Consider the following 12,283-nt stretch of genomic DNA (forward strand, 5'->3'; position numbering starts at 1 on the left):
TATTTTTCTCCCTCTCATATTATATATTATATATTATTTTGTATTCACTTAGAAGATATGGCACTTAATGTAATGATGCAAAACATTCGCAGTATGCGTAGAAATTTTGACAGCTTTTGTGCTCATATGAAGAGTCTCGATCTTAACCCTGATATCATAATTTTCACAGAAACATGGATTCTAAGTGGGGAGCTCGGTCTCTTCCGGATTGAGGGATATAATTGCATGGCAAATTGTAATTCTTCCTACCGGGCTGGGGGTGTGGCTGTCTTTATAAAGGATACCTTACAGTGTGTTGGGCACAGGAGTGTCTCTTTGTCCTCAGCGGACTGCCTTTTTTTGAATATAAAATGTGAATCTTCCCATGTAAGTTTTTTATGCCTGTATAGGCTGCAATTTATTAACATAAACACGTTCCTTGAGGAGATTGATAGTCTTTTAGTGCATGAGAATACTGACAATATGCTGATTCTTGGTGACTTTAATATCAATACATTTCAAGTTACTCATGATTCTGATGCCCTCTTGTATCTTTTCTCATCCCTAGGATTTGAATTGATCTTCAATGAGCCTACTCGTGTTGCTCAGAGATCGTCAACCTGTATTGACCTTGCCTTCTGTGGGGTGAACTTTGATAGTTCTTCTATATCGCATAATATTGTCCATTGTTCAATTACGGACCACTCTCTGGTAGCTCTTAAGCTTCATAATCTAAAAATTGTTAAATCTAACAACACTGAGTCTAAGGAAATTGTCAGAATTGACTATAAAAAGCTGAGAGAATTGCTTGTATTGGAATCATGGCACAGCGTTTACACCTCTTCTGATCCTTCGGAGGCTTTTGGGACCTTCACTGAAAAATTATGTTCTCTGATATCATCTTGTGAATCTAAAGTGAAATTGAATAAACCTGATGTTTTGCGCAAACCATGGATGACTCAAGAGATTAATTTGCTGATTAAAAAGAAGAATAGAATCTATAAAAAGTTGTCTAAGCATCCACAATGTGAACGCTTGCGATCTGTCTTTGCGGGGCTTAAGGATGGGGTTCGAAGGAGTGTGGAGGAGGCTAAGATGGCTTATTACAGTCAGAGGTGTGCGGCGGCGTTGAGGGATCCCAGGAGATCTTGGAGGATTCTGAATGAGTTATCGGGGAGATCTGGGGGTGATGGGAGGGGTATTAGTTCAATTGACTCTGCTAATGGATCTTATACAGAGTCTTCAGATATAGCTGCCTGTCTGAATGACTTTTTTGTGGGAATTCCTGAGAATCTTACTCGGCATCTTGCTGCCTTAAGAAGTGACAAGTCTTCCTTTGGATCTCAATCATCTCTCTCACACGGTACCTTATTTCTCTCTCCGGTTTCTAAAGAAGAAATTCTTCTCGTTGTGGGATCTCTGCGAAATACGAGAAGTTGTGGTTTTGATTCAGTTACCTCTGCGACATTGAAAAATGTAAGATTTCATCTCCTTGATATTCTTAGCCACCTACTAAACCGATGTTTGGAAGCGGGAGTCTTTCCCGACTGTTTAAAGAAAGCAGTTGTAATACCACTGCATAAAAAAGGGTTAAAAACTGACAGGTCTAACTATCGTCCTATTTCCCTACTCCCAGTTCTCTCTAAGATTTTTGAAAAAATTATTAAATCTAGAATTGAGGCTTTTTTACAAATATTTCATCCTTTATCAAGTAATCAGTTTGGTTTTAGATCCGGGTGTTCCGCTGAAGACGCTCTTCTGGCTGTGATGGAGGATGTTTACTCCAACACTAATGCCGGGAAGTGCACCGCCGCGATGTTCTTAGACCTTAGTAAAGCTTTCGACACAGTTAGTCATGATATTCTGTTGGAAAAACTCACGCATTTTGGATTTTTGGGTGTGTCCGGGACCCTAATGGCGTCATACCTGAGTTCTCGTTCTCAGGCGGTTAGGGTGGATGATGCTCTCAGTGATTTCCGTGGGGTGGGATGTGGTGTGCCTCAAGGGAGTATATTGGGGCCACTTCTTTTCTTGATCTACATAGATGATCTATGTCGCATGAACTTGGAGGGTGTGCTCTACGCTTATGCGGATGATGTATGTCTGGTTTATGCTGCTGAGTCGTGGCAGGATATTCAATTAAAAATCTCTACTGATTTGGGTCGTATTCGGCGGTGGTTGGACTTGCATTCCATGGTGCTTAGTGATAAAAGTAGAATTATCCGTTTCCTTTTCCCGGGGGTACTCGGTGTTGATGAGGGGATATTATGTCACTTCTCAGCCTGTGATGGCCATGACTGCTCAGATCACTGTCTTCTGGTTCCATATGTTGATGTGGTGAAGTATCTGGGTGTGCACGTTGACTCGGATCTGAAGTGGTCCCATCATGTTGAGTGGCTTCGAAAGTCAATGTACCCTACCGTTAGGGGATGTTATGCCTTAAACAAGGGTTGTCCTACGAGACTGCTTCGTAACTTCTACTATGCGTGTGTCGAGAGTAGGCTTACGTATGGTCTTCATGTGTGGGGTGGCTCCTCTAATAAGAATTTCCACTATGCCTATATGATCCAGAGATCCTGTATTAGGGCTCTGCTGGGTAAGCGAAAAAGGGACTCTTTGGCTGGAACTTTCTCTGAATGGAACGTACTTCCATTGAAGTATTTGTTTAATTACAAGACTCTAAGAATATTTTTCATCAAGGGGGGTTCTTTTCGCTCGATGCAGCCTAGATCGGCTAGGATTGGCATCGTGGCGCCTGTACCTAAGCCTAATACCGAGAGATTTAGAAAGTTCTACTCTTACTCTGCTCCATTTGCTTTTAATGCCCTGCCACTCCGTATACGCGAATGCACGACATCGTTTGCCTTCTCTCGGAAGTTGAGAGAGTATCTTTGGGAGCGTTGCAATGCAGCGGAATGATTGATCTGGCGGGACTCGGTGGCATTCGATGGGCCGTAATGCAGATATGCAATAAGATCTCATTCGGTCAGGAGTGTCATCGCTCGTCGCGGTTTCGGGGACTGGGTGGCATTCGATAGGCCGTAATGCAGATATGCAATAAGATCTCATTCGGTCAGGAGTGTCATCGCTCGTCGCGGTTTCGGGGACTGGGTGGCATTCGATAGGCCGTAATGCAGATATGCAATAAGATCTCATTCGGTCAGGAGTGTCACCTCTCGTGGCGGGATTTCTTGGCGTGGTGGCATTCGATAGGCCGTAATGCAGATATGCAATAAGATCTCATTCGGTCAGGAGTGTCATCGCTCGTCGCGGTTTCGGGGACTGGGTGGCATTTGATAGGCCGTAATGCAGATATGCAATAAGATCTCATTCGGTCAGGAGTGTCACCTCTCGTGGCGGGATTTCTTGGCGGGGTGGCATTCGATGGGCCGTAATGCAGATATGCAATAAGATCTCATTCGGTCAGGAGTGTCATCGCTCGTCGCGGTTTCGGGGACTGGGTGGCATTCGATAGGCCGTAATGCAGATATGCAATAAGATCTCATTCGGTCAGGAGTGTCACCTCTCGTGGCGGGATTTCTTGGCGTGGTGGCATTCGATAGGCCGTAATGCAGATATGCAATAAGATCTCATTCGGTCAGGAGTGTCATCGCTCGTCGCGGTTTCGGGGACTGGGTGGCATTTGATAGGCCGTAATGCAGATATGCAATAAGATCTCATTCGGTCAGGAGTGTCATCGCTCGTCGCGGTTTCGGGGACTGGGTGGCATTCGATAGGCCGTAATGCAGATATGCAATAAGATCTCATTCGGTCAGGAGTGTCATCGCTCGTCGCGGTTTCGGGGACTGGGTGGCATTTGATAGGCCGTAATGCAGATATGCAATAAGATCTCATTCGGTCAGGAGTGTCATCGCTCGTCGCGGTTTCGGGGACTGGGTGGCATTTGATAGGCCGTAATGCAGATATGCAATAAGATCTCATTCGGTCAGGAGTGTCACCTCTCGTGGCGGGATTTTTTGACGTGGTGGCATTCGATAGGCCGTAATGCAGATATGCAATAAGATCTCATTCGGTCAGGAGTGTCACCTCTCGTGGCGGTTTCCGGGATTGGGTGGCACTCGATAGGCCGTAATTCAGATATGCAATAAGATCTCATTCGGTCGGGAGTGTCCCAACTAATTCCTGCTTGTCCGGTGGTCGGCGCGATGGAGTGGTGGCAGGGCGGACGAATAATGAATTGTTTTCTGATTGCAACATTAGAACCAGATCATTTCAGATATCAGGTATTTGGCTGCCGTGCGGTGAGCTTGATGGAGTCTCACTTGTGCATATTTCTTTTCGTCTAGCAAATATGGGTCTCGTGATCCTAACCCTGGGGCTGGATTGGCCTTTACGCGGTACTGGTGATCCGGGGATGCTAGTTGACGCGTCTCATGTACTCCGTATCTACTCTGCTCCTTTTGTTTCATTTAATTTTTAATTTTTTTTTTTTTCTCTCAGATCTGTAGTATTCTTTGATCTTATCATTTGTTGGCTTACAGTCTGAGGCTTTTTGCTCTTCTGAGTGGGTGGAAGTTGCATTTCCATTTTTTCTTTTTCTTCAGGACATGCTGCTTTTCGTTAACCATATTTTCCCTCACTATTTATCTGCTGGTTTTGCTTGATCTGCCATATCTTAATTGCTCAACATCTGGTCTCCCCTCTGCTCCCTTTTCCCTTCTCTTTTTTTCCTTCTTTTTCTCTTTCTTCTTTTTTTTTTTTTTTTTTGTTTCTCCTTCAATTGTTTTTCTGCCTTCTGCGGTTTCTGAAGTGATACTCAGTGATGATCCACATGGATTTATTTCCATTTTCGTCACTTTCACCAACTGCGAATGTTTTGCATTGTATTTATAAGTAACCCAAAAATTTGTACCCCTGGCATATACAACCAGTGATAGGATCTTTCCATCGTTTGGTCCTTGAGGTTGGTAATCAACGCTAAGACGACGATGGTCGCATGGGGGGTGGGTCAAAAAAAAATGCATTTCTTTTGCTGTTGGAAGTAATAAAATTTATCTTATCTTTATTTATCTAAGATTAAAAAGGAGTTTATTCACGTTTATAATACTTTATCAATCACTGATATTTAACCTTAGAGAGCCCTAAAACATTAAATTAATGATTTGGATTTTTCTTTTAAAAATTCACTGGAAAAGCTCTGAAAAAGTTTTTTTTTACATCCAAAAAGCCACGCCCCTTATTTTACTTTCCTTTCTTTTAAGTACATGAAGCATATGCTCCATTGCTTCGACTGATGGACATTAATCTGTACAGGATTAAAATATCCTCAATCGAAGCATTGACGCAGTGGCTTTACACATTTAAACCGAAAATAATTAACAACGAAGGTGTTATTTATATAAAAAATATCTCCATATTTTCACTTAATTAACTCCTTCTGTGCTTTCAAAAAGAAAAGAAAACTTTGCAATTCAAATTTTCTGAGACTTTCTGAACATTCCTCAATGAAAATAACAACAATCTCTGTACTCTAACCGTAAAACACATTGAGCTTAAAGCTCCTTCGTAGTTGTCGCGTACACATTTCTCACCTACACTCACAATAAAAGTAAAACAAATAAAATTCAGCGTGGAAATGTGAGTGGGGAAGAAAAGTCAATTGGTACCTTTCCACACTGATGGAATATTTACTTTATTGTATCCAAAAAGAAGAATTTGAAATCGAAATGTTTTATGTATGAAGGGTGAAGGAAAAGAGCATATATGAGGGAAAATATTGAGTGAAAGTTGATTAAGTTTCCACGAGAATGTATTCTATCCACAACCCACCCACATGGAGACAAGAACACTCATCAAAACTCTGCTTGACTTCTGTAATCTTATGGTCTTTCTCATGCTGTTGAGGGGGACAGTGGGCGGGGGGGGAGGGAGATGCCAACATCTGGGTTTGCGCAAAAAGGCGTGAGAAATTGTTATAATGATGAAAATTGTATACAACAAAAGGCACGAAGGGGGTGGTTGGAATAACATATTTTTGAAGGGTGAAGAAACAGGATATTTCACATCGTGTATTTTCCATATTTTCCTTGATTGTTCAAATTACGTGCTACCAATAAGCTGCCAAAGCTATAAAAGAGGTGATATCATATATAAAGGGAAAAGCTCCTCTGTCATATTGATTGCATTCATGCGAAAAATATTATATTCAATTTAAAATGTGATATACGATATTATTACTAAAGTTGGCAGGGGTTGAATTTTGAGCAAAATCAACCCCAAGAATTCTCTAATTTTCCCTCTTGCTGATACAACAAAGTTCTTCAACAAGAATATTCAACAGTTTGTCTCCCAAAGATTTACAAGGATATTTTTACCAATTTTTACTTTAATTACACGCTCTCAGTAATTAATGGCTCTATGTATAAAATTCGATATTTTGTGGGGGTATTAAATAACCGATTAATGCATTACAATATTTATAAGCAAATAGCGTTCCATTAAAACACAATATAATGCTTCGACACCGCATGTTGTCTCTTTTATGAGTTTGATTGAATTAATTCAATGAACAATTACCTCATGGGATACAACATGATTTTATGTGCACGTGCTGGCGTTGATTTAGCTGTCATATTAACCAGTATTACATGATTTAATTACCAAACTTATTGCAAATTAAATATTGGAATATATCCTGAAGAGGATACCTCGCTTTGGAATACTTGAAGAATATTCTAAATTAGAAATTTTCCACTTATTTGTCTCTCGTTGGTATTTTCTAAACAACAAAAGCGATTAAATTCTGTATTAGTGAAAATTAATTAAAGTTATTTAATTGAATTTCTCCTCTAAACATTAAACAATCCTTTTGTCAATCAACCAACGTATTCTGCACACTCTATACACATGTAATTGCAAGCAATTGCGCGGAACTAAAGAACATCTCCCGTATCCCTCGAAGCCCTGTGTATGCTGTATAGAACAAATATCATCCACCGGAACAACTTCAATCAACATTGTTCAATTTTCTCTGCAATCTTACAAGTTTTATTGACCCATTTCTTACATGAAACACTCCGGAGTACCTCCTTCAATTATGAAATATGAGGTTTTTCATCCAATTCCCTCCCTGGAGCTTTTCCTTTCAACATTCTCGTTAAGCTTTTTCTTCTCCCCATAAGTTGTCATGCTTTTTATCCAACGTGGATTTTTATTTTTATTTTGTAGAAGCAAAAGATACACAAAATAACAATGTTTTGTGAATATGTAAGAAGATATGAACTTTCATGGCAAAACTTTTAAAAGGTTATGCACTCCTTTATGTTTTTCTTTCAAAGGAAAGCATAAAGGATTTATCGCTGAATGTAGTGGAAATTCAAAGCATTGTAGATATCACTTCCTCTCTAAGAGGAAACTTAAATAAAACTTAAACAAAAACTCAAACAGCTGACTTTTGGAGCAAATTTACTTCATAGAAATCGTTTTAGGGGAAGGTCAAAGCATTAGAATAACGTCTTATTTTAATAAAATGTTGTTAAATCGAAATAAAAGGGCAAATGGGTTATTTCAGAGTCTTGATAATTTTTTTTTGTAGAATTTCAAAAATTTAAAATGCCGAAATTCCTTAATTTTTCCTAATATTCTTATCATAATGCTTGAAAGAATTTAAACGACCATCTTCTGCCATTTTGGCTAGACTTAAGTCAGGTCTAAGCTTTATTAAGCCGGGTTTCAGATTTTAAGCTAAGCTGAAGATTTATTTAAAACTAGGCTTAAGTTTCTATAGGTTTATGTTGTCTTAAAACCAGGCTTAATTTCGTAGAGCTGGACCTAAGCCTTTAGGCTATACTTAAGTTTTCTTAAGCTAGATTTAAGTTTCCAGAGCTAGGCCAAAATCTTTTAAGTTAGACTTAAGTTTTCTTAAACCAGGATTAGATTTTTTTAGGATTGCCCTAATTTTTTATAGGTCAGAATTTTTAAGTTAAGCCTAATCTAAACTTAAGAACTTGAAATTGAAAAACTTAAGTCCGGTATAAAAATAAAAAACTAAAGTTTTAAACATAGAATTAAAAAAAAATATTCACAAGAAACGATGTCCTTTGTAGTAGGAAATTATTCATGATTAAAAAAAGGCGATTAAAATTTTATCTGTTTGCCACATTTTACTTCTTTTATTAATAAAATACAAAAGAGAATTTATTTCATCTCTTCATTAAACAAACTCTTAGTTAGAACTTGCAATTTACTTCACAAGATTTGTACAACAATAAATCATTCTCTGAAATACTCAGAATTCTGCGCAACAGTGCTGGTAATTGCAGAGGATGGTAAATAAAAGAATTTTCAAATTAAACTGATGAATGAAGCAGTTGTCTCAAATTTCATTTGCGACTTTGTCCTAATAAAAAATCCTGTATTTTATTATTAAAATTCTCTTGAACGTGAAAATCAGGATAGAAGAGAGAGAGAATGTATGTAGGTATGTATATATTTCATTTTGGCCCCATGAATTACCATTTATGGTCGCAACTCCTACGGCGAGGATATAAGCAAAGGGCGAAATTATGGCTCATTTATGGGATTTGTCCTTTAATGAGGCACAATTTTATGCCACTGTGGAGAAATAAATTTGATATATAGCAATACGTTGATCCATACACAGAATAAACCCCCGAAATACACAAATAATGGAGAAGGTTTCACTGCGATGACGGCGAAAAACGCTGCTGGGAAAATGACCTTTTTTTTTCAATGGTTGTGTAATTTCAAGGTTGAACGAGCTGCACCCCTGTTTTTTAATGATTAAGAAGAATATGCTTAAAGCACTCTAAAACAACTTAAAGCATAAGTTTTGTATGTAATAATTTTATATGTAATATCAAAAAATTTAGAATGTTTTTTTCAATTGATTTCATTTGATTTCAAACTAAAATGGATCTTATTTAGTGATTAAGAATACCTTGAAATTTCAAGAATTTCTTCTGAAATTTTAGGATTTTCAAAAATATCTTAATCGCTGAATATAGCCCATTCTTTCATTTTTTTCCTCTTGTTTATGTAAAAACTCTTTGTAAAAAATCACAAAATGTGAATTTTATTAATTTCCTTTAGAACTTCCATGTGAGGGGTACAGTTCGTTTCACCTGAAATTTCATTCGCGAGTGGGCAGTAGAAATTTAAAAAAAAAATTGGGAAAGGTATTTATAAAAAATTAACAGCCACACCTTTGCAATAATCAAATCAAATACATTCCGTGGACTTTTAAACTTTCATTTCAACAATTTCACCACACACTGTTGAAAATTTCCGGACGAGCTCCGCAGAAAGAAGCCTAAAAAATGAAAGAATTGGAATTTTTTTCGTTGCTGTATAATATCCGGAGCTTTTCGTGAAAATTGAAATAGCATTAAAATTTGTTTCGGAAAATATTCATGCGAAGGATTTATTGTGAAATTTCCATTCATGTGATTTTTTTTCTTCCCCATTTTAGCTGTATCTCAAACAATTTCGAGGCGTTGGGATTTGTGCTGTGAATCTTGTGGACGATATGCAAGAATACATGCGAGGTCTCTTTGTTATAATGTAAGTAATACTGTCTACGATGTATTTAATATATTTTGTGAATTTATCTCTCTCTCTCGGAGAGCTATATACTTGCGATACTTGAGAATATACAACATAGATATACATATGTGAAGATGATATCTTTACTTAATTTTCATTAAACATGGCAATTCAGCATGATAATGGATATATTTTTATTTTATTTCTCTGCAGTAAATTAAAAAGATATCCCAAAGGGATTTTATTTTATTATTAAAATACTTTCTCAGGGAAATAGAACATGGAATTAAATTTTATTCTTTTGTACACAGCTAATATATTGTTTTGGGGAATTGAAGAGGGAGACATTTTTTTGTTGTATCTCTCTTTTTTTTCTATTTCCAATAAAACACCCCAAATATTTTCTTAGGAATATTTTCATAATATATATTTTTTGCGTATTTCCAGGTATTGCGCACCTGTTACTATCCTATCGTATTTGTATATAAGAACCTCAAGGGAATTACGGGAACCCGATGGACCACTCGATGTACTCATGTTTGAAGCTAGAGTCGATACACGTAATTCACATCAAAGGTATTTTGCAGAGTAATATTCCAATTCACATTTAAGCATCTAATATTCCCATTTAAATTACATACATTCCGTAAACTTTAATTGCGCTCATGGGAGAATGTGGGAGATTCTCCAAGTCCATTCTTTGTCCTAAAAGTCTGCTGAGAGTGCTAGAAGATTCCTCTGACTCAATTAATTTAGGCAATTAATGTAAATGGAATGAGATGTCCGTAAAGTGCTACACATTTTCATGTTAAATATCGCGCACTTATGAGACTCTTCGGGGGTGCAAAAACGAATGTCATCCCTGCTCTATGTATCCCACATAGAAAATGACTACGTGGGATCTTTGCAAGGAATATAAAGAATCAAAAGCATCGAGACGACGACGCATTTTGGGGAAGAACATTAAAACCTTTAAGAATGATTTTGCAAAAGGAGCTTTTTAGGAGGACATAAAGTATATATCGCCCCATACTTGACCAAGAGTCCCCCCAAAAAAAGGGATCAAAAACAGCTTATAAAACTTTTTTTATATATCAAAAAACTTTCTCCATATCCACCCACACGGAAGCTTTTGAAATGGCTGAGTCCCCCATCCCACTTGAGCACAATTGAGTGGATGATATTCAAATTGATTCAGCACTTGATAGAGCTTTTAATGGCGGGGTTTATTAGCTTTTTGCACAGAGACCATTGGACTCATGATGCACAAATAATTTTCAGAACCTTCTAGCAATCATTCAAAGGTCGTTTGCACTTAGAACTCCAGCTAGAGCTCACTTGAAATATTGTGAAACATCAAAGTTAAGTGATGATATCCTAATTCCCTCTCGGGGAGCTTTTATCGAAGTTCAAACACAAGATGAATTGCATCCTTCATGTACAATCAATTAATTGAAATATGCATATTTTATGTATATCTTCCATTTCATAAGCATAACTCGCTCTAATCTCAATGGAGGAAGCCATTAGAATTAATATTCCTCATTGAATATGTTGTCGTTTATTCAAAATCACGTTTTAAATAATTTAGTAGAATAAAAGGAATCAAAAGCTCTGCAAAGATATGGAAGTTAAGTCCTAAAGATTAACAAATTAGGATAAGAAAATTGAAGATTAGATTTAGACATAGTTCATCACTGTTTTCTTTTTAATTTTAAAATAAAACTGTGAAAGTTTATAAAAAGAAAACCTCTAGGGAAAATAAAGTTTTTCTATTGAATTTTCCTTTAAAAAAAAGGCGAATTCTAAGAATTTGCATTGTACCTAGAAAATTCTATTGTTGCAATTTTATTAGATATTCTCACAAGACCCTGAGAAAAATACAATAAAGAAACCATCGAGAATGAACTATATACTTTCTAAAGAAAAAAAATTGACTCTCTGATATATATTTTACGAGAAAAATATATGTATTAAAGAGCTTATTGAAGTTGCAATGGGATTTTTTTTATAAGTGGAAAATCCTTCACTCCCTTTGGCAATCTCTTCAATCTTTCCTAAAAACGTGAACAGCACGTTTATCTCAATTGAGGTCATGAAAATTTAATGGTGAGAATTTTTCCGAAAGATAGGAAGTATCAAATTCACTGAATTAAATAAAAACGAGACTTTTTTTTACGTTGTCGCATTAATTTTCCACTCAAAATACCTCGTAGTCTCGCACAGAAGAAACCCCTAAATTCACCAACATTTTTCCCACCTAAATGTGATGAAAATGTAAAAGAGCACGGTGGGGCGGGGGCGGAAGGGGTTAGCTTAATTACTTTTTATGAAAATGTAAACAGACCATGTTATTACTCCAAATTACCATTCTGCAAGCCATTTAAAATCCACTTTTATACACATCTACCTATAAACTGGCCATGTGTTCGTCCAGCTACTTAAAAAGGGGAAATTCTGTGCCAAAAATGTTTTGTAAATTTTATGAGTAACTAACAAGCTCTTAATAGAAATTTGTGAGAATTTAATATTTTAACAAATATTGAGAACATAGAGTAGCTCTATGATGGTGAATGAAATAATTATATCTTTGCCTGACTAGAGGGGAAAATTAGATTATTCCGCAAATTGAAAGGCAGATCAACAACAAGATAGGCATTCGCACTCAATTGAAATTTTCATTTTGTAATAAAATATATGTATATAATTTTGCGATGTTATATTATGTATTTGTCACTGGAAAATTTAATTTCTTCCCCCGAATTCCAAGAAGGGACGA

General features: G+C 36.9%; 2 protein-coding genes across 7 annotated transcripts in view; both read left to right on the forward strand.

The window, feature by feature from the left end:
* Positions 1–12,283, forward strand: part of LOC129788976 (dachshund homolog 2) — a 1,190,888-nt gene that overhangs the window by 1,148,334 nt on the left and 30,271 nt on the right. The window lies entirely within an intron of this gene.
* LOC129789000 (orexin/Hypocretin receptor type 1) overlaps positions 1–12,283 on the forward strand; it is a 33,679-nt gene that overhangs the window by 10,932 nt on the left and 10,464 nt on the right. For all 6 annotated transcript variants that reach the window (XM_055825592.1, XM_055825588.1, XM_055825589.1 and 3 more), the window contains exons 4-5: positions 9,431–9,522; positions 9,952–10,080. In XM_055825592.1, coding sequence (XP_055681567.1) covers positions 9,431–9,522; positions 9,952–10,080 — 221 coding nt within the window. The remainder of the gene's footprint in view (positions 1–9,430; positions 9,523–9,951; positions 10,081–12,283) is intronic.

This window comes from Lutzomyia longipalpis, chromosome 2, assembly GCF_024334085.1.
Source record: "Lutzomyia longipalpis isolate SR_M1_2022 chromosome 2, ASM2433408v1".
NCBI classification, from domain to species: domain Eukaryota; kingdom Metazoa; phylum Arthropoda; class Insecta; order Diptera; family Psychodidae; genus Lutzomyia; species Lutzomyia longipalpis.